Genomic DNA, 27,191 nt, shown 5'->3' on the forward strand with positions numbered 1-27,191 from the left:
CCGCCTCACCGTTAAGCTCCACGTCCAGCTACAACCATAAGCTCCACTAAGCTGTGGCCTTAGTCCGAGCTTCACCTATATTTCTCATGTGACACTTCTAGTGTCGCACCTTGTGGCTAATTACCAAAAGAAAGAGATTAGATATTTTGTGTTGATTTGCATTTGTCTTGCCGTTGTTCCGAACTAAAACCACTACAAGGCAAATAAGATGGTAGGCCTGATAAGAAGAAATTTTCCATCCATGGATGCAGACGTATGTAGGTCGCTCTATTGTGCTTTGGTGAGACCACATTTAGAGTATGCCGTTCAGAGCTGGTCACCATACTTCAAAAAGGATATCCAAGAATTAGAAAAAGTACAAAGAAGGATGACCAAAATGGTACCAGAGCTAAGGGACCTTGACTACGAAGAGAGATGCCAGATACTGGGACTAACAACGTTAGAAAAACGAAGACGTAGAGGTGATTTAATTGAAACATAAAATCCTGCATGGGATGGAGAATGTGGACTATAACGTCTTCTTTGAGTATAATGAAAATAGTACCAGGTCAAACACAGTTAAGCAGAAACGAGGCCACTGGAGAACTCTGGTGAGGGCAAATTCATTTAGTGTAAGAGTGGTCAATGATTGGAATGGTCTTCCGGTGGAGGTAGTTACAGCCCCTACCATAGGAGCCTTTAAGGACAAACTCGATCAGTGTTAAAAAAAAAAATCTTCATCAAAAAGAAAGTGAATGAAAGGAGACATTGGATTGATGATGAAACTGCGGAAATAGAAATTGGAAAATATTTATTAATCCATATCTTACGATTGGAGTTGAGATGGGAGCACTATAAGAAGTCTCTTAACCTCCCATGTAATTGAAATGATTAAGTTTGAAATATATTTTGCCCCTGGCTGCTGCACCAGTAAAGTAAAAGGGATAATAAGTATAAGTATTATAAATAATGAATAATAAAGTTATTATACGATGGCGTAATGTTGGGTAATCAGATTAATTTTTGAAATATGAAGCATTTTCTCAAAGTTATATGAGGGTATTTTTAGTGTGTGTTTATATTTTTATAAAAATTTTGATTTAGTATCCCTTTCTGTGTCCTTTAATGGTGGAAAGCGTGTAGGAATTGGGCCAGGCAGATTGGTTGTTTGATACATATTCACCTTATTGTTTTAAGGATTTCCGACTGTGATATAGACGTATAATAACTTCAAGATGCCCCCGAAGAAAGGAAAGAAAGGTAAAAAGAAGGACGAATGGGACGGGGACGACGAGGACAAGGTACCCGATGTGAAGAAAGTGGTTGACAGTGATGATGAAACACCAAGGGAGAAAAGTCAGAAGAAAAATGCAAAGAAGAAGGATAAAAAGAAGGGAAAGAAAGAAGAGTTGTGGAGTGATGATGAGAGTGAAAAGTTAGCAGACAAGGTGAAGAACATAGAACTGAATGAAGAGGAGAATGAGGATGAAGAAAAACCAAAGGGGGGACAGAAGAAGCAAATGAAGAAAAAGGGTAAGAAGAAAAAGAAAGGTGATGATCATGATTGGAGTGATGAAGAGGCAGATGATAAGATAAATGGCATAGTCATTGATGATGAAGCTGATGAAATGGTGATTGTTTCAAAGCGCAAACAAAAAAAGCAAGCTAAAGTGAAAAAGAAAGGAAAGGAACTGATAGAATTAGAAGAGGAAGAGGAGATTGAGGAGGAAGAAGAAGATGAAGATGAGGAGGAAACTGAGGATAGAGAGGAAAGTCGAGAGAAGGAAGTGAGTGAGGAAAAAAGTGTTACCCCAGAAATGACTCCAGAACCAGAGGTCGAAGAGAAAATGGAAACTGAACCAGAAGCTCCACCACCAGCACCACAGGTAGTTCAGGAATCTGAGGAGGAAGAAGAAGAAGAAGAGGAAACAGAAGAGGAGAGGATAAAGAGATTGAAACGAGAAGGTATGTACGATGAAAAGTAAATCAAGATTAGTATTATTGCTCTAGTGTAAACAACACTTCACATATGACAGCTTTTGCAGGAATGTTAATTTAACCAGAACAAAGAACTTAATCACCTAACTTTTACTTAACCTAACAAAAATCTCAGAAGCTCAGAATCAACATATTAATTAGCTCTGAATCAACATTATTTAAAACATATTAAATAGCCTATATTACCAAAAGTATTGACTTGTATGTCAAGGTCCAGAGGGTTGTACTAATTAATGCCTGGCAACGCCAGGTAGCGACCGGCGATTTCCTATGGTGGCCCAGGCGTTGTGTTCAGTTCCAATGGTTCATACATGAATGATTTGTCTATTAGTGGATTCATGAAAAAAATTGCTGAATTTAGTAGGAGAAATGATGCACAAAGCTGAAAATCCTTTGCTAAATTTAGCGCCTGGACCATGGCGGTGCCACCATCTTTGTTTATGTCCGGTCGTTGGCCTAACTTAACCTAACGTTCCAACCGCCGGTAATTTAGCCATTCCACATTTTCCAACGACCAGACATTAAGATGGCGGCACCATGTCCAGGTGCTAAATTGAGCAAAGAATTTTCTGCATTGTGCATTGTTTCTCCTGCCAAATTCAACTTTTTTTTCATGAATTCACTAGTAGACGAATCATTCATATGATATGAACCATTGGAACTGGATAAACAAGCTTACACAACACCTGGGCACCATAGGAAATCACCAGTCCCTACTGGGCGTTATTTAGTAGGACTGAGGTCCAGAAGCAGCTAAATATTTTTAACTTGATGTTTGGTGAATTGTATTTAATGTTCAGGACCACAATGGAAATAAGCTTACATGCTTTTTTGTGTTATCTTTGGCAATTGTAATTGCTATTTCAAACTATGTGTTCTTTTCATTAACTGCATTTCATGTATGTAGCAGGTATGAGTAATAGGCCATGCTGCCCAACATATCCTACAATGTATATTGATTCATTGCCAAGTACAATTATTATTATTATTTTCTAGTGATAAGTATTATTTCTGTGGAGGTCCGCCATATGGCTTATTGTTATTTTGTTATTCTAGATCAACTTGCCTTGTCAATTATAGTAATTTTTCTTAAGTGAATATTTTGCCCAAATGTGTGGTTTTCATGATTTAAGTTGGTCAATTCCAGTGAGCACCAGTTCAAGCAAACATAATTTCAAGTGAATGGTTCTGTTATGCAAGGATTTGTTGTAGGTTATAATATGTAATGGTCATTAGGTTAGGATATGGAAGGTTATGTATAGTAAGGTTAGGTTATGCAAGGTAACCTATGGTTAGGTTAGGATTAGGGTTCATCAAATGAGACCCTGGTATCCAGGGGTCTTGTAATTTTCCCAAGCTATATAGTACTACTCCCGGGACCAGCATAAACTATTTGAGTTATCCACAAGCTAAAGATCTTGCGAATTTCCCAGGATTCCTACATGTCCCGGAGAATACAGGGAAATCATGGTATGTCTCAGTTTCCCATCAATACATAGGAAAGGTATGAATTACAACATTTTTAATATATGACATGTTGATTATGTTAACCTTATTTTTAATATATACACTCATACCTCGATTTAATGGACCTCACTTTAATGGATTTCGGATGCAACGGACAAAATCTGTAGCTTCCTGATTGTCCGGAGCGACCAGACGCGGTCCGATGTTTCCGCAGTTGACCGCCAGATGACCTATGGTCGCTTTGTTTACAACTGTGCCGGAACACGTGGAGCTGTTTGGTCCGTGTTTTTCGACCTTTTTGGCCCTGTTTTGTGTGTTGTTTGTGAAATAATTCAACAGTTTTTTTAGCCATGGCACCTGTACATCCTGTAGAAAAAAGGAAAAGAGTCAATTTAACAGTATCACAGAAGCTTGAGTTGATTAAAAAGTTGGAAAGTGGAGTGTCGGTGAAGCAGGTGTGTGATGAATAACCACTTCACTCTAGGCCAAAATCTCGCGGGCAGCATTAGCTGCCAGACGTACGATGTTGCGTCATAATACTCGCATCATAAAAAATAGTCACCGCTTATATCGATCGTTCTCTCTTTCACCCGTGAATTTTGATAACCATAGAAAATGTGATGAAGACAGTTTAGAGAGTATGTCATTACACAGGGGCAACTACAATGAATATAATCAAGCCGCTGATATGGCAGCCTCGCGTATCCACTTGCTCCTCATGCCGCCTACATAGGCGGCACCGTATGGAAGAGGATATGGAGTAAAGAAACAAACTGTGTCTGATATTAGTAAACAAAAGGAACAACTTACCCAATATTCGCTGAAGTATTTGGTTGATGAAAATTTTGGACTTGGTACTCTTGGGGTGAAAATTTTGGGCCAGATCCCAGGTATTTACACTAACAGATTGGATAGTGTGCTTAAGTAAAAGTACCGTACTGTATTCATTCCTCATTTTTTCGTAACGTAATCGTTGAAATACAGTAGTATCGGAAACTTCGGACAATCGGGTATATCAGACTGGTGTTCCCCCCTTTTAGTCCGTTAAATTGAGGCATGAGTGTATATACTGGTATAGTATATATACTAGCACATTTTGTGGATAACACATCAAATGTAAGTATATAAAGAAAATACCAATTTTATTTACTGATGGTCAATGTATTACACGGTCAGGACACCGGCTACCCCCTCCCCCTCCCTCTTTCTGCTCTTGGTTGCTTATTAGGATTTCATGCCTGAGTTTTTCAGAGTTGCATATGATCTCAATTACTTTTTTTCTGATGACAAAAATTGAATGTGAAATGTGTGGGAAATAAATTGGTAACATAGGAAATCACACAGCAGTGACCAATCACTAGAAAGCATCATCAAGGGCAATATACAGGGCCTCTACCCTAAATCAAACCAAACAAAAATACCATTTCTACAAGAACTAGCAGCCTTAGAGGATCCCATATTCATTGCCCTCACAGAAACCCACCTACACCAAGAGGTTAGAAATGCTGAAATTAATATAGCAAATTACACCCCCTTCAGGGCAGACAGAGATGGTAGAAGTCATAGAGGAGCTATGCTCTACATAAGAAATGACCTTACCCTAGGTAGAAAACAAATCCTATCTGAGACAGTCACATAGAACTAATAGGTGTCCATATCTACCACCTAGACTTAATAATCATAAACTGCTACCAACCACCTAGGTGCCCTTCACAAAAGTTCAAATTAACTATGGACAAGGTATCAAAGATACTGGAAGATTACCCACCTCCCACCCCAGACATCATATTGTGCGGAGATTTTAATTTTCCAAATATGCAGTGGCCAGAGGGTTGCATCTCGGGAAGCACACTTGAGGATCAAATTCAAGCAAGAGCCCTACTAGAAATGGCTGAGAGAACCCTCCTCACTCAACAAATAACAACACCCACAAGAGGGATTAACACCCTGGACCTGTATTTCACAAACAGTCATGACTCAGTGATTACTTACAGTACGGAAGAAACCATACTCTCTGACCACAAATTAATAAAAATAAACTCTGCGTACAAAAAAAATATGATAGTAACAGCTCGGATACATCTCCCTTTGCCAAATATAACTTCTTCAATGAAAATATAGAGTGGGTTGAAATTAACAAACACATTAATGACATTCAGTGGGATCAAATTATGGAGGATGAGGATCCTAACACTATGCTCCAAATCCTACTTGATAAGCTATTAGAGTTATAACATCTATATATCCCAAAAAGAAAAGCTCAGAGAAATAGCCACACCAACATCCCCCAAGATAGGCTAATATTAATGAGAAAGAGAATGAAACTCAACAAACAGCTCTCTAAAACACATAATGTCACAAGCAAAACTGCAATTCAGAGAAAACTAAGAATAATTGAAGAGAATATAAATATATTACATTCACACACGGACCAAAGAGTACGAGAGGAAAACCAGGCAGTAAATAAGATTTAAGTATAACCCCAAATACTTTTTCAGCTTCTGCAAAAGATACTCCAAAACAAAGACACAAATTGGCTCACTAAAAAATGCCACAGGGATGATAGAAAAAGACCCTGTAGCAACCTGTGACCTGTTATTGCAACAATATAGAATTGTACAAAACCCAGGAGAATTTTTCGCAGAGAATCCTAAACAGCTGCAAATCACCGACTTGGACATCACAGCTGAAGACATACAGTCTGCAATGAAAGAACTGAGACCAAATGCAGCTGCTGGACCAGATGGAGTACCAACCATGCTACTCCTAAACTGTAGAAACACCCTGGCAAAACTGCTGCTTAGACTATGGAGAAAGTCCCTAGACACAGGAATAATCCCGGAGCTCCTCAAAACTGCCACTGTGTCCCCAATATACAAGGGCGGAGACAGATGCATCCCTAAAAACTATAGACCAGTTGCCCTAACATCACACCTGATCAAGATCTTTGAAAGGAGTGTTCGCAACAATATAGTGAAGTACATGGAGGACAACCAACTATTCAGTGATGACCAGCACGGCTTCAGAAAAGGAAGATCCTGCTTATCAAAGCTCCTAGCTCATCATGATTGGGTCCTACATAACCTAGCTGAGGGAAAGAACATAGGTAGTGTTCCTTGATTTTGGAAAGGCCTTTGATAAAGTGGACCATGGAATACTGTTACACAAACTCAGGGACCTCGGCATCACAGGGAAACTGGGCTGTGTGGATCCATGCATTTCTCACAGGACGCCAACAGACAGTCTCGGTAGGAGGGTCTCAATCACAAAAAGCACAGGTAATCAGCGGTGTACCCCAAGGCTCTGTATTGGGCCCACTCCTATTCCTGATCTATAAGGGAGACATAAATGAGGGAGTGAGTGGTTCTAGCCACTCCTCATTTGCCGACGACACCAGTTTGAGCCTACCAATCACTAGTACTGAAGATGTACCTAACCTCCAGAGAGGTCTAGATACTGTATATGCCTGGGCCTCAAGAAATAACATGGTCTTCAATGAAGAAAAGTTTGATAATACTGCAACATGGCCAACATCAAGAAATAAAAACTGAAACAAACCTACTCACAGGAGGAGGCCATGAAATTAGTGCACTTCATACTGCTAAATGCCTGGGGGTACACCTGGGAGAAGACTGCACCTTTCACCACCATATATCCGAAATTGTGAGAAGAGATAGAGGGGTGGTACGCTGGGTACTTAGAACCTTCTATACCAGAGAACCCAAAATAATGTTGACCCTTTGGAACACCATAATACAGCCACTATTAGACTACTGTAGCCAGCTGTGGTCCCCCCCACAAAAGAGGGGAAATTCAGCAATTAGAGGCTGTCCAACACTTTTACAACAGGCAAATCAGAGGAATGAGGGATTTAAGCTACTGGGGACATCTCAAAATGTTGGGGCTCTACTCCCAACAATGAAGAAGAGAATGGTATCGTGCAATCTATGTATGGAAAATACATACATACATATACCAAGGCTTTTTCCCCCTTACAAGGGAGGTGGCCAAAAGGAAAAAGGCTTAAAATCATTCCCACCCATTCCATCCCTAAATACACTCCACTCCCCTCCACCCTCCCTCTTATCTTAGCACCTCCTGGATGACGGGTCATCCCTGCACCTTGTCCACTGCCCTGGGTCAGAGGCAGTGTCGCAAGTCACAGCACATCCACAGCAAGGCCGCTTCATTAAATCAGCGACCCCCCCTGCATAAAAGGAGAAGACGGGAAGAAATCCCTTCGGGCTGAGTCAAATTTTGCTCACACATACTACCTCACCCCCCATCCCCTACCCATTCCACCTCATGCATCACAACATCATCCATATACAACCATTCTCCATTCACCCCTGTCTTCTGTCCTCTCCTGTCCTTCCTCAACAGACATTCTCCTCTTCCACAAAGCCCCCTTCACCCCATCCATCCATCTCATCCTAGGACGTCCCCTCATGTTCACTCCCTCCACATCTGCCCTCCATACCTCTTTTACTAGTCTTTCTTCACTTGTTCTTTCAAACCATCCTAATACTCTTTCATCAACCCTATCTCCCAACTCCCTTTCCATTCCTGTTCTCCTCTTCACCCCCTCATTTCTCACTCTATCTAGCCTAGTAACCCCCATCATACTTCTCAGACACCTCATCTCAAACGCATTCAAACTCCTCTCTTCCTCTCTTATGTTCCATGTTTCTGCCCCATACAATGCTGTTGGCACAATCACTCCTTCATACAGTCTCCTCCTAGCATCCATTCCCAAATGTCTATTCCTCATTACACTTTTTAGTCCAAGGAATTTACTCGCTTCGCTCAATCTACATTCTACCTCCCCCTCCACTTCACCTTTTCCTGCCACATTTGCACCCAAGTATAAAAACTATCCACTTCCTCCAGTCGCTCTCCCTTAAGGGGGAGATCCGCCTTACTTTTTGTAGATGTGTGTGAAAAATATCGGTTTTCTGTTCTACAGCCAGGCAACACCTAGTATCCCTCTAATATCAAATGGTGAAGTTCTTTTTTCTCTACCGCAATTTTAAAGGGCCTAGCGAGCAGCCCTTTAAATGTCTATTAAATGTCCGTGATGCATGAGTAAAGGAGGAGTATGCATAAAACCCTAACGAATCACTGCATTCTAAAGTGTGGCAGAAGTGTCTGAAAATAAAGCATGCAGGATACTTTAGGGTGAAGTTTGTCAGCCAAGTGACCATCCTAGACCACAACTTTGGTTACGAGAAATATCTTATCACAAGTATGTTTGGACCGAACCATGCAATGGAAAAAGTACTGAAACGAAAGGAGGAAAGAAGACTAACACCTAGAAAGAGGAAGAGACGTCAGAAAAAGAAAACACCAGGCAGCCCAAGCAAACAATATCAGGCTGGGGCGTTCTAATCAAACCTGGCTACAATGAGTGATGTGGCGCATCATGATACCCTTGCCTTCGAGCATGTAATACCTAATAAATCTTTATTATGGTGGGACCAGGTGCCAGATTATTAGGTATAAATACCATATGCATCCATATGCATAAACAAATATAACTGGAATCTCTTATTATAGTTTCACTTCACTTGGAACATGAAAAATCGGAAGGCAAACTTTGATCGCTGTTTCCTCAAAACCATGGATTTTCACACACACATGCTATCTCCTTTAGTTTTTGTCCGATTTGGCTGAAATTTTGGGACAAAAACATTGAATGGTTGTAGAAAATGAATACGAGTCCAAAATTTGAAAATGGGTAAAAAAAAAAATAATTATTTTTTCACGTCTAGACTAGTAAAAAAAAAAAAAAAAGATTTTTTCACGTCTAGACTAGTAAAAAAAAAAAAATCAGAAATTTTCGTACGGTTATATGGTAACATAGATGATGTGATATTACTGTAAAAATCGCATTAAAATCGGTGAAGAATTTGTGATTCCAAACGAATTCCAAAATTTTCGAGAAAAAAAAAGTACTTTTTTTCACTCATATCCACACCAAATTTGGATATGATGATTAGCATAATACTATGCATGTACTGTGTGAGTTAGAAGAAACTAGCGCCATTTCTTAAACATAGGGGGATCTCCCCCTTAATGCTCACTTCCAGTCTGCTGCCACTTTCACCTCTTGTACATCTCATCACCTTACTTTTACCCACATTTATCTTCTGCTTTCTTCTTTCACACACTCTCCCATACTCTGTCACCAACTTCCTCAATCCCTCCTCCGATCCTGCCACAAGCGCCGCAAAGAACAGCAGGCACACGTCCCACTTTTCTCCATTTTCTTTAACCATCTCCAATCCCTGACCCACCACCCTTGCACTTTCCTCTCGCACCACCCCATCCATGTACAAGTTGAACGGCCAGGGCGACATAACGCATCCCTGACGAAGTCCCACCCTTACCTCGAACCACTCACTCTCTCCATTTCTAATCCTGACACATGCTCTACTACTCTCGTAAAAACTCGTGACAACTCCTAGAAGCTTTCCTCCTATCCTGTATATCTGCAAAACCTCCCACAGTGCCTTCCTGTCTACCCTTTCGTAAGCCTTTTCCAGATCCATAAAAGCCCAAAAAACATCCTTCCCCTTTCCTATAGCTTTCTCACATATGTCTTATCACAAAAATCTGATCTACACAACCTCTACCCATCCTAAATCCACACTGTTCCTCACCAATTACTCCCTCTGTTCCTCTCCTAATCCTCTCAATCAAGATCCTCCCATAAGCCTTCCCAACTACACTTACAAGCTAATCCCTCTGAAACTACTACATTCACACCTGTCCCCTTTTCCCTTGTAAAGTGGAACTATACAGGCACTCCTCCAGTCCTCCGGCACTCTACCTTCTCTCCAACAAACATTAAATAACCTCACCAGCCAGTCCACCATCACTGTACCACCTTTTTTAGATATTCTGCATGGCATCCATCCAGACCAGGTGCCTTACCTGCTTTCTTCATCTTAACATCTGCCTTCACTTCATCCTTCCTTATTTCTACTCCATTTTCCCCACTCATCATGGTCATTTTCTTAGCATTTCCCACTGCAACTATCTTTCCCTCCCTATCCTCCTTCACATTTAGCAACTCCCTAAAATATTCTGCCCATCTTCTCCTTACTGCCTTCTCTTCCATTATCATCTCTCCATTTGGACCTTTTACCTTATCTTCTCTACTTGATTCACCTCTCTTCCTCTCTTAATTTCTTTCCAAAACATCTTTTTAGTACTTTCAAAATTTTCTGTCATACTCTTACCCCACTTCACATCTGCTCTCCTCTTTGCCTCCTTTACCTTGTGCTTTACTTCTTTTCTTTTCTTTGTACCTCTCATATGACTCATCCTATTTTGTAACCAATCTGTGAAAGCTCGCTTCTTCTCTTCTACAACCTTCTTTGTTTCCTCATCCCACCATTCACTACCCTTCCTTCTATTTCCTCCTGTCCTTCTTGTTCCACACACCATCTTTGTACACTTTGTGACTCCCTCCTTGAACCATCCCCATTCCTCCTCCACTCCTAGTTCTACTCTATCCTTCACTCCCTCCCACTCCTCTCTCATCTTCTTCTTGTACTCCTTTTCCTTTTCATTTAAAGAGTTCACTCTAAGCACCTCCCAACCTTTTGTCCTTTTCCTCTTTCTCCATCTATCCTCCACTCTCAACTTACCTTTCACCAAAAACTGATCTGACGTTCCCCCACCCTCTCTCCTTAGCACATGTACATCCTTAACTCTTCCTATTATACTCCTATCTACCACTACATAGTCCATTAATGCTCTATCTACCATCCTTCCATCCACCACCCTCTCCCATGTATACTTATGCTTGACTTTATTCCAAAACACTATTTGCTATCATCAACTCTCTTTCTAGACACATGTCCACCATCAACTCTCCACTACGATTCTTTCCTGGACCTCCACATTTCCCAACCACTCCGTCGATTGGTTCATTTCCTACCCTAGCATTAAGGTCTCCCAGTACTATTACATTGACATTTTTCCCTAATCCCTCTATGCACTCATTTAAATATATCCAAAAAGCCTCCCTTTCCTCTACACTCTTCTCACTACCAGGCCCATATGCACTTACAAAAACCTACATCTTCTTTCCCAGTTTCACCATCCACATTATCCTTGAGGAAACCTCCTTCCACTCCACTACACATTTACCTATCTCTTCACTTACTAGTATAGCCACCCCTTCCCTCCCTCGCCCTCTCTTCACTCCTGATAACCTCCCACTTACACTCCCAAACTTACACTTGCCCTTCCCTCTCAACTTAGTTTCACTCAACGCCAACACATCCATCTTTCTTCTCGCAAACATACTACCTATCTATTCTCTTTTACTCTCATCTGTACCACATCCACGCACATTAAAAGACCCAAACCTTTGGGTGCTGATTGGAAAACTCACAGACCCTCCTATGCCTTTACTGTTTTTAGGAATGTCCCCTTTTGGGGCTACAGGGAGAAGGATGCCCGGTCCCAATCCCCGTCCCTTTTCTCTCGCCTCTTACAATCCAAGTGGAAATACTTGGTGGCAGTATTCTTTTGCCCCCACCACAGGGTAGGTAGGCAAAAAAGGAAATGAATATTCAGAGAAATTGTACAGGACAGTAACAAGGGGTTGGGGGACAGCATAATGGAGGGACAGTCGTAGTATGAAAGTGTCATCATTTCTCTATGAACAGAGTTTTCCTCTATCACAGACAAAATGATGTGTGGCTCTGGTCCGTAGGGGCGCCCCATATAGACCCTAAAGTATCAACTGCATGCTACTTTATCACAGTAACATGCAGCCAATACCCCAGATGGGGAGCCAGTACTCCAGAAGGGGAGCCAATACCCCAGACGGGGAGCCAATACCTAACCCAGCACCCCCATTCACTGCAGCCATACAGCAGTAAATGTGCAGGGAGGAAAATAACAAGAAAAACAGTACCAACCAGAGCTCTGGAAAGGATCAAGACCTTGCTAGTGAATAGCCTTAGCCGTGAGGGTCCAAGGATCTTTAATGCCCTCCCAAGGGATATAAGAGGTATTACTGGCTGTACAGTGGACATACTGAAGGCTGGACTGGACAAATTCCTATCATCAGCACCAGACAAACCACCTGTACCAGGCTACACTGCTGGATGCCGGTCGAAAAACACCATACCAGACCAGGACCTTGAAGAAATTGGACACCAGGAATGGTAACAGTGGCAGATTGCCGTGGCTGTGAAGAGGTCTACTAGACATATCCAAGTAAATCCAAGTAAAACATTGGTAAATGATATGGAAGAAGTAATCCAGAAAATGTCGATACTTCATTACTAATAATGAATACTGATTACAAGTAACTTCTAATTTCAGATAATTACTAATTGCTATTAATAACAAAATGCATAAGTTTCCAGGGAGAGACATGATCCCAGTGTCCTGGGAAAATCATGGGGTCTCACTAAATTGTTGTCCTCATGGAAAAGTTGGGAGAAAATCCCAAGACGTTACATGTGGTTCACTTCCTGTGTGCCGGGATAGTCCCAGGAGTATCAAATACCTTTCCTGGGAATATATGTCTAAGGAAACGACAAGATCCTGAGTCCCGAGATCTCGTTTGATGAACCCTAGTTAGGATTAGTTATTCAACAATCAACTTATAACCTAATTCCACATATATTCAGTTATCATACCAATATTAGTATAGCTATACCTATTCCACAACACAAAAACATTATTGACAGTACAGTACATTGGGAGTTGGAAACTGACACCTGTTCAAACAGCCACTCACTCTTAATGACAATCATTCATTTCCTTTGACTGTGTAATGTAATATTCATAATGTATGTGTGCACATCTTAATCATCTATGTAAACAATGTTGGTAAAGATGAGGGGAAGCAGGCATGATATTCTTCTGATTTAGATCTGAATTCTGATTTTTTTTCTTTTCCTGACAATGATCTCGATTTTTTGTCATTAATTCCTGATTGTAATAAATGATCCTGTTAGAAAAAAAGATTTTGTTGTGGTCGAATAATTTTTGGTTGATGTGAAGTTTTGGGCGATTTGTATGTACCTGTGTGTACCGTATTTTCCGGCTTAAAATGCGCATCGGGATATAATGCGCACCCATGCACTTCGTTATCTCAGTACACAGATAGCGCGCACCGACGTATAACGCGCATGCCCGATCTCATTTGTCTATAACGCAGTTTTACCTCGGTATTTATATCATGTGAACGAGGTTACATGGAGAAGTATTTTTCATTGGCAAGAGCCACCGCTGGGAAATCTGTTGATTTGTCACTAAATTAAGTGTCAGTTTAGGCATCAATCAGGACACAACTTAAGAAAAAGTCGGAACTACATGTACCGGTATATGACTCATGTTGTGCGTTGGTCCCTTATTACTTTGTAGCTTAAATAGTTTGGAAATATGATCTAAAAAAGTTTATTGAAAGTAAAATATACAGAAAATTTTCGGAATTTTTACAGAAAATGTTCATTTTATATCTTGAGGAAATAAATCGTCTTTACCATTTTTTTTTTATTTAATACTGAAACAAACTACAGACTGTTTTATTTTAGCTTTGAACCTGCAATGACAGTGGTGAAATAGGACAGTCTCTCATCGAGGTGACGTTTAGTTAATATAACTCCCGTGTTTGACACGATTTTATGAACGGCCGCAACGGAATTTGTACCATACCTAAAGTGAAGCAACAAAGCCAACATAAAAATTCAAACTAAGATGCTGTGAACATGGGCAAATATCATGAATATTGATTATGTTTCATGGTGTTTAGGCCTATTTAAGCATGAAAAATAAGATTCGATAGATACCTACCTATACCAAATATTTATATACGGTAGCCCATGCTGGCGTATTCTTTCATGTCACCATGGCTGTTCTTCTTATTCTCACGGAACGTCACGGAGAAGTGTGCCTCCCGACTTTGTGACGGCCAACATCGTCACGTTGTTGTGAAAAAAATTACACACAGCCACAGAATTTTTATCGTAGGCCGTAGATAATGCGCACCACCTGATAACACGCACCCCCCATTTTTAGGCCCTTCCAACGTAAAAAAGTCGTGCACTATACGCCGGAAAATACGGTAAGTGGTTTATTTTGTGCTGGCCCGCAAGTGATTTGTTTTGTGTAGCATTGCATGGTGTGGTGTGCACATGTACATATAGCAAGGTGATGACTGGGGTAGATTTTATTTTGGCTGAATTATATCGATAGCAACATCAATGGAACAACTTGCATGTGTTAGTTTACTTGCAATTCAGCCCAACAACTCAGCCTAGGCCTGCAGCCCCCTGACCCCCCATCGGGGACTCTGCCTCTGGACCCCTGGCCAATATAGATTTTTTTTTGGTTACCCATTATCATGCCTGGGGAAGGTGAATGTTGCATATTATTTTAGAAACTAGTTATATGTTATGGCAACACAATTTATTGACCCAGCCTGCCAATGATAAACACAGCAAGATAAAGTACTAACACCAGTAGTGGCGTTATTTCTATCAAAATTCACATGCTTTTGCACCAGCATGGGACAGGTAGGCAAAAAATCTAAAATGCTAAATAGAAATTAATGTGAGGTTCATATGAATTCTACAATAACTCATTGATATTCTTTATGGAGGGGATATGGACCTCTTCAGGAATTTTGCCATATGGTGATTGTTAGCAGCAATAGTCTTGTCTCAATTTACCAGCCTAATATATTGTATTAAGAAATGGAGTAAAAGTATTTGTGTGTGTGTATTTACCTAGTTGTATTTTACGGGAAGGGGAGATATGCTCGTGGTGTCCCGTCTTCATATCTCATTTTATCTAAACTATTTTTAAATTCATGTATTGTTTTTGCACACACCACTTTCTCATCTAACTTGTTCCAACTGTCTATTACTCTGTGAGGAAAGCTGTTCTTTTTCAGATCTCTTCTATAGCTGTCTTTCTTGATTTTCTTTCCGTGTCCTCTTGTATTTCTATCATCCCACTTTATTAGATCCTCTCTATCAATAATTTCTATGCCTTTCATGATTCTGTAAATAGCTATCAAATATCCTCTCTCTCTTCTTTGCTCTAGTGTCTGTAGTTCAAGTTTTGATAGTCTCTCTTTATATGATAGTTTTGAGAGTGTTGGTGTCAATTTTGTAATTGCTCTTTGTATTCTTTCAAGTTTTTTTTATACATTTTTTTGTACTTGGTGACCACATCGTTGCTACATATTCCAATCTTGGTCTTATCAGAGTGATTATTATTTTCTTCACCATTTCTTCATCCAGGTATGTAAATGCCACTTTGATTGTTCTTATTAGATTATAAGTTTCTCCAAAAATCTTATATGTTTCTCAGGTGACATATTATTCATAACAATGACTCCCAGGTCCTTTTCATTTTCAACTTTTTTATTCCTTCTCCCAATTTTATGTTATTCTGTTTTTGCTTTTTCCAAATTCCATTATACTACACTTTTTAGTGTTGAATTCCATCTCCCACTTCCTACTCCATTCCCATACTTTATTTAGATCACTCTGTAGTGACTCACAATCTTCTTCCGTGTTCACTTTTTTTTAATAGTTTTGCATCATCTGCAAAGAAGCTCATATAACTTTCAATTTCTTCATCCATATCATTAATATATATAGCAAACATTATTGGGGCCAGAACTGTTCCTTGTGGAACACCACTTATTACTTCATCCCAATTTGAGTGTTTGTCTCTTATCACTACTCTCATTTTTTCTTTCTTGCAAAAAGTCTTCCATCCATTTAAGCAGTTTGCCCTGTATTCCTCCTTCAGTTTCTAATTTCTTAAGCAACTTCTTATGTGGTACTTTGTCAAAAGCTTTTTTTAGGTCTAGAAATGCACAATCAGCCCATCCATCTCTTTCTTGTATTATATCTATTAGCCTTGAATAGAAACATATTAAATTGGTGACGCATGATCGTCCTTGTCTGAATCCAAATTGCCTTGGATTTAGCATTTTTTTTTTTTTTTTTTTTTTTTTTTTTTTTTTCCTAAATATTTTACCCATCTACTTTTGACAATTCTTTCACAAAATTTTTGCTATTGTACTTGTTAGAGAGACTGGTCTATAGTTGGTAGGGTCTTCTTTATTTCCCCCATTATATATAGGTACTATATTTGCTTTTTTCCAATCTTTTGGAACTTTTCCTTCTTTCAAGGAACTGTTTATTATGCTGTGTATTTTGTCTGCCAGTTCATTCCTGCATTCTTTCAAAATCCAGTTTGCTATTTCATCTGGTCCATGCAATTTTCTGACATCAAGATTACTCAAGTGTTTCATTATTTCATTCTTTGTTACTTCTATTTCTTTCATGGGGGGGACTTTCTCTTTCCATTCGATCTCCCCAGGTTGTATGTTCTCCCTTGTAAACACTGATTTAAAATGCTTGTTCATAATTTCTGCCATTTCCATTTCCTCTGTGTATTCAACTCCACCTTGTCTTAATTTCTCCAAATCTTGTTTGTTTTTCAGTTTGTTTACAAATCTATAAAATAATTTTGGTTGATCTTTACATTTGTCTATGAGATCTTTTTCATATTTTCTCTTTTCCTCTCTGCACACTTGTACATATTCATTTTTATAACAAGTATATGTTTTCCATTTTTCAGGTCTTTGGCTTTCTTCATTTGGTCCAAGCTTTATCTCTTTTGTCTTTTAACTCCCTACAACTTTTGTTGTACCAGCACTTTACATATTCTTTTTCTTGTTTTTGTCTTGGGACATACTTTTCCACTCCTTTTTTATAATTTTTTGTCAAAATATTCCATTTCTCTTCCACTGTTGTTTCTTCTTTGTATATTCCTTCCCAATTTTCTTTTTGAAAGAATTCTCTTATTTTATCAAAATTTGTTTTTTCATACATTCTTCCTTTTCTATATTTTCATTTCTTTTCATGTATTTCTCCTCATTTAGTTCCAGTTCAATCAATATGTGGTCACTTTTACTTATTGGTGTTTTATATTCAATATTTTCCACAATTTTAGGTTCTGATGTGATTATTAGGTCCAGTCTCGTTGGTTCTTCATTTCTATACCTAGTGTTCTCCTGTATCCATTGTGTCATTGTATGGTCAATAATCATCTCGAGTAGAACATTACCCCATGAGTCGTCTCCACCCTTTACTGTCATCTCTTCCCAGCAGATTTCTTTGCAATTAAAGTCGCCCATTATAACTATTCTTCCTCCATCTTCCATTATCTTATTTAATGTTATCCTTGTGTCTTCTAACATACTTTTATGTTCACTCTCTTCCCACGAGGCTGTTTTTGGAGGCACATAGTTTATTACAAACTTTCTGCTCTTCTTATCTCTGTCTTCCACTTTGATCATAATCATCTCTACTGTATTCTTTCCATATGTGACACTCCTCACGTTTATATCCTTCTTAGTCAGGAACATAACTCCACCCCCTTGTTTTGTCTCTGTTTCTAATCCAATAATTATATGCATCATGTCCTACACTGTTGGGTGGTAGTGGACCTTTTAATTTTGTCTCTACAATTCCCATTATGTTCGGTTCTTTTTCCTTCAGATAATCATTCAGTTCATTCAATCCTGTTATTAATCCATCTATATTTGTGTAAGATACTCTTAATTTTCTGCTTCTTACATTGTATTTTCTGTTTCCCCTTTGTTTTTCTCCGGTATGGCCCATCTCCTCGCTTTCATATTCACTCCTCTCCAATAGAATTTCTCTGTTTCTGTCCTGTTTTCGTTTTTTCCTTAGCGTCTTGTCTTTTCATTTTTTCCTCCTCTCTTTCCTCTATTCATTTCTCTTTTTATCCATACCTTTTTATATTGTTCACTTGCTGCTAGTTTCCCTGTTTTTGCTAAGATATTCTCTGCTGTCGTTTGTGACCTGAATTTAATCTTAATTGGTCTGGTCTTATCTGTACTATACTTTCCGAGTCTATACATCTCTTCACTTTGTTTCATGATTTCGGGTTCATCTTCCTGAACTAATTGTAGTAAACTGCTTACTTTTTCTTTTTCCTCTTTGAATCTTGTGGTTCTATTTAGGTTATACTTCTCTTCCATTCCTAATATAATTATACATTTCTTTTTATCTGCTAAGTCTCTTACTATATTCTCCTTCTGTCTCATCACTTTAATAACTGAGTCTTCAGTTTGTTCTTTCATTTGCTGTTTTATTATGTCAGTAAATGCAACTTTACTGTTTTCTTGGATTTTTTTCCAACCCTGTGCTTCTTTTGCTATGGCCTCTTTATTGTCTTTATTATTTCTCTTTAATTCCTCATTCTCATCTTTTACTTCTTTTAACTGTCTTTTTAATTCTTCTATTTCTTTAGTTAAGTTTTTGTTCACCTTCTCTAATTCTTCCAATTTTTCAACTTTCTGCGCAATCTTTGCTATGTTACCGAATGTACTCTCCCAATGTTCGGTCATTTGTTCAAGTTTTTCCTCTAGTCTTACTAATCGAGGGATGTTGGTATCCTCCCCCCCCCCTCATTAAATCCCTGGAAATTATTATCTTCACCTTCCATTGTGCTACTCTTATCTATATTTCTAATCTTTTCATTTTTGTTAATCCCTTCTCCAAAATCCTCAGTCCTCCGCTTGTTTACAAGACGCCTGGCCTCCTGGACCAAGTCCTCCCCTTACTCATTTCCTTCCATTTCCCTCAGTAATCCCTCCCTTCTCCTTTTTTCTCACCGCACTACACCACAAGCTTTCCCCTTCCCTGTAAATACAATAAGGTACTTCCTTGACGTAGAGATCCACGTAAAATTTGATTTTTCCTCGGAACTCCAATCTTCGCCGTCCATCCAACGAAAGTGTGTGTGTGTGGATTTTTTTTTTTTTCTCCATATTTGTAAGCCATTAACCCTTCACTAGACACTGATTCTGTAGTGTGATGCTCTACATTGTCAAAATTGCAAACCCTGTTATCATGCACACTGCTGTTGGTTTATTTTTAGAAGTACACAACTGAACTAATATACAGTGATTCCTCATTTATTGCAGTAGATTGGTTCCGAGATCGGCTGTGAATATTTGAGATGCAACTAAAAAAACAAAAAACATGCTGTTTAATTTTTTTTTTTTTTTTGGGGGGGGGGGAAAGACAGAAAACATGGATATTTTCAATTCTTTTATATATATATTTTTTTTAAATAACTCAGCAAGGAAAAGGACCATATTACAATAATTTTTCTATGTTAGAATATCAAATAAATCAGTATACCCCTCACTTAAGGTTTTCTATGGTGTTAGGGCACTTCCATTTTCTGTGGTTTCATGTTTTGATGTGATTTATTTATTTTACAATGTACAGTTGCCCCACTTAGTTTTGGCACAGTTTTAAAAATGTTTCAGACAAAAATAGCAACTCGCCCAGTATTCTTTTTTATTACATTTTCGTGTCTGTTCATTTACATGCTTTTTTTTTTTCTTTCTTTCTTTGCTAAATAGTAACTACCTTAAAAAATATGACAAACAGCGAAATACTCAAAATGGTGTAGTAGACGACACATTTTTCTTGACTTACTAATGACATCTATCACTCTTATTTGATAAGTAATACGATTAATATACGTTGCAGAGGAGAGAGAGAGAGAGAGAGAACGCAGGAATCCGTTCACGTAGTGGTTAATGGTAGACTAACAACCAGCTTCAAGCTGTGAGTGGTGTTGAGTGCAGTGACAAACTAACCAAAACTAACTCATATACTTATAAGTTATGTTATAACCCTATTATTAAATCAATTATTTTCATTTATTTATTCAGCAGAGGGCTTGTGATCCAATTATGTTATGTATGATTGTAGGTTAAAGTTAAGGGATAGCGAGCAAAAAGTCTGGTAGAAAGTAAGCTCTGAGTCTTGATGGGTGGCGGGGAGTACAACAGTTTCCCCCCATTACTATGTTAACCCCTTTTCCACTGTCCAAGTGGCAGATCTGTGTTTAGGCAATGTCCAGGGTCACTATGGGGACCCATGATAGGTCAAGGAGGGGTGGGGAGTGTGTGGATGTTCATGTGGGACAGTGGGAGTGGATGGTCAATTACTTGTTTATTTTTATATTCTGTCTAATACCTCTTTGAATAAGATAGATGCACATATGTGGAGGGATGAATAACATACTTGCACCTGTTTTTATATACTAAATATTTAATATCTGAACAAATTTGGACGAGATTAAAAAAACACATTAAAAAACTTTTTTTTTTCTCATCACAAGCTGTTATAACTGAATTTCTGTGAAGTAGGGACACCATATTTACAGTATTTAATTAATGTGTATTTGGACTTTTAAAACCCTCCCTGTACTGTTAACAACCCACCCATTACAGTACTCTATTAATAACAAGGACAACTGTTAAGCAATAACACTTATAATTAAAAAGAATAAAGATTGTTACTGTACTCAACATGAAAGAAGTTGAAGTAAAATTTGAATGATGATGGTGATGAATTTGCTGCGCAGTAGAAATGATGATGATGAAGCTGATGATGACTTCTACTGTGCAGCCAATGATTGTATTTTACGTCTCTTCAGACGGCGGTGCCCTTTCCTGGGACACCTCTTCCACTTCTTCCGAAGGTGCAACCGTAGTAGTAGCAGCAGGAACTGGCTCTTTTTTGCAAGGCTGCAAAAACATTGTGATAGGAAGTTGCTGCCGCTGCTTCTTTTTCCGTTCAAAGAGCATCTTGTAGGGATTCATGACTTCGTTGACCTTGTTGTAAAATTGCACAGAATGAACCATATCGTCCCATTCCTGTGACCCCTCTTTCAATTCTTTAGCCAGGTTGGAGAGCTTGGTCAGCCGTTCCAAAGTCAACCCGGTTTGGTCGACAGCTTCCGTTTCTTGCTGTGTTTCTTCTTCTTCGCTGGCCGACTACGTCAAGTCTTCTAGGTCTGTGTCAGTTAGCGACAGGAAGTGGCAGTCTAATAACTTTTCGATGTCTCGTGGTCATGTCTGCAAAACTGTCACCTCAAATGATCGCAGCAATGATTGCTTCCATACGGATGATAGTTTTATTACGAGCCGTAACTACTCTCTTCACCGACTTATTAAAGGTGATGGCAGCCATCTTCCTAATGTTAGTCTCATCCTTCTTGATGTAGTGAACGGTGGATTCATTTACACTAAAATGGCGGGCTACAGCAGTGAAAGTTCTCCTTTCCTTCAACATATCCAGAAGTTTCACCTTCTCAGCGATCGTCCTCATTCTTCATTTGCGTTTAGGGTCAGTACTAGCTCTGGAAGAAGGATCATGCTTTGGAGCCATTGCAGGGAATGAAAATGCAAAGTTCAACGCAAAGAAACAAAAAAAATCACACAGCACAGTGTAAAGTAGTATAGTAAACCGCTCAGCGAGAAAGCTTGAAGTGAAATGACCACGAGAGAGAGACAAGGGAAGATGCTGTGGATCTGAGCATCAGTCAAAGCACCAATCACAGGCCAGATTACACAGCCTGCCTTACAACGCACTTCATCACTGAGGTGGTATGCTTTGCATTTTCTCAACAACAGGATACGCGGGTACTGTATGCATGTCGCATTCTTTTTTTTTTTTTTGTGAGGAGGTGAGGAGAAGAACGGGGGTGGAAAGGTGAGGTGAGGAGAAGAACGGGGTGGAAAGGGAGTTGGGAGATAGGGTTGATGAGAGAGTATTAGGATGGTTTGGACACATGGAAAGAATGAGTGAAGAAAAACTAGTAAAAGAGGTATGGAAGGCAGATGTGGAGGGAGTGAACATGAGGGGACGTCCTAGGATGAGGTGGATGGATGGGGTGAAGGGGGCTTTGGGGAAGAGGGGAATGTCTGTTGAGGAAGGACAGGAGAGGACAGAAGACAGCGGTGTATGGAGAATGGTTGTATATGGATGATGTTGTGATGCATGAGGTGGAATGGGCGGGGTGATGGGGGGTAAGGTAGTATGTGTGAGCAAAATTTGACGCAGCCCGAAGGGATTTCTCCCCGTCTTCTCCTTTCATGCATGGGGGGACGGAGAGGGGGGGGTCGCCGATTTAATGAAGCTGCCTTGCTGTGGATGTGCTGTGTCTTGCGACACTGCTTCTGACCGAGGGCAGTGGACAAGGTGCAGGGATGACCCGTCATCCAGGAGGTGCTAAGATAACAAGGAGGGTGGAGGGGTGTGGAGTGTATTCAGGGATGGAATGGGTGGGAATGATTTTATGCCTTTTCCTTTTTGGCTACCTCCATTGTAAGGGGGAAAAAGCCTTGGTATATGTATGTATTTTTTTTTTTGTCACATGAGTTACAATTTCTAATACCCCTGTATATTACAAAGGATTACAAAGGCGGAGCATGCCGACAGGAGACCTTTTGATCCATATCTAGGTCGGATGCGAAAAAAAAATCATATTAATAATAAAACAATAAATAAAAACTATGATAATGTAAATAACAAATAAAATACATAAATAAATGCATAGGTATAGTTAAATAATAAACAAACAGGTAAATAGTAAATAATAATAAATTGACATATAACTAATGATAAATATAAATCAGACAGACAAATGATAACAAAACAAAAACAAATAATATAAGATAAATTATAATCATTACAGCATCTTACTTAGGTATTTATCTAAATGATTCTTAAAGCTTTGAACTGAAATACATTGCACTACCTGTGCAGGAAGTTTATTCCTTTCATTAACTACACGGTTGGCAAAGTTGTTTCTACCTACTTCCAAATTGAATCTATTTCCGGACAGTTTGAGACCATTGTTTCTTGTCTGATTCTCATTCAATGTAAAAATTTGGTCACTTTTGATATTGTCAATTCCCTTTAGAATTTTAAAGACCTGTATCAAGTCACCTCTGAGTCTACGCTTTTTTAGGGAAAACAGATTCATATGTTTTAGTCGATTTTCGTATGATTTATTTTTGATATTTGGAATCAGTTTTGTGGCTCGCCGTTGTACTCTTTCCAATCTGTCAATGTTTTTAATGAGATTCGGTGACCATACGGAAACAGCATATTCCAAATGTGGACGAACTAACGATTTATGTAGCTTGTTAATGAGTGATGGACTTTTGAAATCAAAAGATCGCGCAATCAGTCCTAGAATCTTATTTGCTTTCTCAGAGGCTGAAATACACTGCTTGGATGATTTGAGGTCGTTACTGATAATTACGCCGAGATCTTTTTCACTATCCACTTTTGTTAACGAATTTCCAAATAACTTGTAATCGTACTTACTGTTATTTTTACCTATGTGCATTACCTTGCATTTACTTGTGTTAAATTTCATTAGCCACTTTTCAGACCATTGCTGTAATTTATCTAAATCTTCTTGAATATGTAATTGGTTTGAGTGATCATTTGCCACTCCGCACAGTTTTGTATCATCAGCAAATTTGGAAACAGTAGATTTTAGTCCATGGTCTATATCATTTATATATACTATGAATAGAAGTGGTCCAAGAACGGAACCCTGAGGAACTCCACTTGCAACACTTTTCCATCCAGAAGTTTTTCCATTTAAAACAACTCTCTGTTTTCGATCATTCAACCAATTACTAGTCCAACTTAGTAGGCTACCACTTATTCCATGCAAAGCTAATTTAGTAAGTAGTCTTTCGTGTGGGACGGTATCAAAAGCTTTTGCAAAGTCTAGATATACTAAATCTATATTGTTTCTTTTGTCATAATTCGAGATAACTGTGTTGTAAAATTCGAGTAAATTAGTCACGCAAGAACGTTTCCGTCTGAAACCATGTTGGCTATCATTTATCAAACGGTTACTTTCTAAATGATGTTCGATAGCATCTCTGATGATAGTTTCCATTATTTTCCTACAATTGAAGTCAAACTTATAGGCCTATAGTTATTTGGTTTCTTTTTGTCACCTTTTTTGAATATGGGAGTAACGTTAGCTAGCTTCCATTCTCTTGGGACATCTCCGGATATGTTTTCTTGCTATTTTATGTTTGTTTTGTTGTTCCTAGAATAGGAAATAATATTAATATTTTAATAGATTTAATAAAAAAAATTAGGTGTTCATAATTGCAATTTTTCTAGAATTTTCCAGAAACTGCAATATATTTTCTATATATATTTTGAAAATCTGCGAAGTCGTGAATCCCCGATAGTTGAACTGTGAAGTAGCGAGGGATCACTGTATATATATGTATATGTATATATATATATATGTATATATATATATATATATATATACACATTGCAGAAACCATAGGGAAAATAAAGTCGGAATACTAAACGTTTCCATCTATTACAACATCCTTAAGTACAAGAAAGAGAAGTAAAACACAATATTTATACAGAAATAAGAAAACTGGGGAAGGTTATAGTCACGTAAAAGCTTCGTACAATATCCATACATACACATTCATGTACAAATGGAACTAATAATAGAAATAATAATAAAAAAAAACCCGGCAAATACAAGGGAGCATAACCATGTGGCCGAAATGTCCACCAGACATCTTGCACAATTAGGAGCCATGGTACTGCTTTACTATACTATTAATTATGAAATGATCTAGTTAAATAAACCTAAACTCTAGTTTAAATCAACTAGTTAAAATCTAGTTAAAATCTAGTTTAAATAAGCCTATTTATACAGAAATAAGAAAACTGGGGAAGGTTATAGTCACGTAAAAGCTTCGTACAATATCCATACACATTCATCTACAAATGGAACTAATAATTTAATAGAAATAATAATAAAAAAACAAAACAAAACAAAAACAGCAAATATAAGGGAGCATAACCATGTGGCCGAAATGTCCACAAGACATCTGGCACAATTAGGAGCCATGGTACTGCTTTACTATCCTATTACTGTAATTATGAAATTATCTAGTTTAAATAAACCTAAACTCAAGTTGATATTGTTATCAAAATTGCTCTTTATAAAACTGGATTCAATGATGTTCCTTTGTAAAACAGAACTACAAAAATGCCACTAGACATTTGGCCCGTCCTTATACAGACGCTCCTCTACTTACGTTCATTCGCTTTACATTTTCGATTTTACGTTTGAACTGACTGTAAAAAAAAATTTTTAATTTTTTTTTTTTTTTTTTTTTTGTGAATTTTTTAGTTTAGCGCGCTCTCTGTAGTTCAAACATGCCTTGCCTCCTCCTCCTCCCCCTCCTCCTCCACCATCTCAATTTATGTTGCTTGAATTTAATTTATTTGACATTAATGTTATTATTTTACAATGTTATGTGTATAATTAATGATTTAGGGGTGTTTTATAAGATACGGTAATAGAATTTACGGATGTATAGTACAGTAACAACTTACGTTCATTTTCAACTTGCGTTCGGCCGTTCGGAACGTAACTAAAACGTAAGTTGAGGAGCGTCTGTACTATATCTGTGTTGATTCATCCTAATATTTAATTCTACAGTGTTTACAAGGAATACTATAGACACATCCTATATTATCGCAAGGGGAATTTTTAATTAGTTCTTTGATGGTACTGTTTTTGAAAATAACGTTAATATTGAACTCCTTAAGGATGCGAAGAAGTCTTACAAGATTTTCATGAACGGGAAGAACTAAAAGATTTTTCTTGCAAAAAGTATCTTTTTGAGATGTATTAAAATAAGACTTCTGGCCCTATATTGGGCTTTATCTATAACATATTTAGGATATTTCAAGCCTGATGCAATGTCATATATTTTTCTTATTTCTTGGTCTAAAAACTCTGGACTGCAAATTCTATAAGCTCTTAAAAACATGGATGAAAAAACAGAAACTTTAGTATTAATATGATGTACAAAATAGAAATGGACATATGACAAAACATTGGTTGGTTTCCTAAAACTGTCAAACCTAAAACATCTATCTTTTCTAATAATGGAAACATCTAAAAAGGGCAATTTGTTATCTTGTTCTATCTCAGTTTTAAATTTAGTAGAAGGCACTAAATAATTTAATTTAATTTAAGAAAATTGTCCAAATTAATATCAGTGGGCCAAATACATGTCGATGACATTTTATATATTTGGCCCACTGATATTAATTTGGTCAATTTTCTTATTAAATTAAATGATTTAGTGCCTTCTATTAAATTTAAAACTGAGGTAGAACAAGATAACAAATTGCCCTTTTTAGATGTTAAAATTATTAGAAAAGATATAGGTGTGTTTTAGGTTTGTCATATGTCCATTTCTATTCTGCACATCATATTTTATACTAAAGTTTCTGTTTCTTCATCCATGTTTTTAAGAGCTTATAGAATTTGCAGTCCAGAGTTTTTAGACCAAGAAATAAGAAAAGTATATGACATTGCATCAGGCTTGAAATATCCTGAATATGTTATAGAAAAAGTAAAGGCATAGGAGGGTCTGGGAGTTTTCCGACCAGCACCCTAAGGTTTGGATCTTTTAATGTGCGTGGATGTGGTACAGATGAGAGTAAAAGGGAAGAGATATGTAGTATGTTTGTGAGAAGAAAGATGGATGTGTTGGCTTTGAGTGAAACTAAGTTGAAAGGGAAGGGTGAGTGTAAATTTGGGAGTGTAAGTGGGAGGTTATCAGGAGTGAAGAGAGGGCAAGGGAGGGAAGGGGTGGCTATTCTAGTAAGTGAAGAGATAGGTAAACGTGTAGTGGAGTGAAAGGAGGTTTCCTCAAGGATAATGTGGATGAAGGTGAAACTGGGAAAGGAGATGTGGGTCTTTGTAAGTGCATATGGTTCTGGCAGTGAGAAGAGTGTAGAAGAAAGGGAGGCCTTTTGGATAGATTTAAA

General features: G+C 38.2%; 1 protein-coding gene across 1 annotated transcript in view; it reads left to right on the forward strand.

The window, feature by feature from the left end:
• The first annotated feature begins 1,079 nt into the window (after positions 1 to 1,079).
• LOC143032873 (ATP-binding cassette sub-family F member 1-like) overlaps positions 1,080 to 27,191 on the forward strand; it is a 136,052-nt gene continuing 109,940 nt past the window's right edge. The window contains exon 1 of the mRNA XM_076198063.1: positions 1,080 to 1,944. Within this exon, the coding sequence (XP_076054178.1) occupies positions 1,215 to 1,944 (730 nt within the window). The 5' untranslated portion in view covers positions 1,080 to 1,214. The remainder of the gene's footprint in view (positions 1,945 to 27,191) is intronic.

This window comes from Oratosquilla oratoria, chromosome 14 (genome assembly GCF_046742065.1).
Source record: "Oratosquilla oratoria isolate Oo_2021 chromosome 14, ASM4674206v1, whole genome shotgun sequence".
In the NCBI taxonomy this organism is placed as follows: Eukaryota; Metazoa; Arthropoda; class Malacostraca; order Stomatopoda; family Squillidae; genus Oratosquilla; species Oratosquilla oratoria.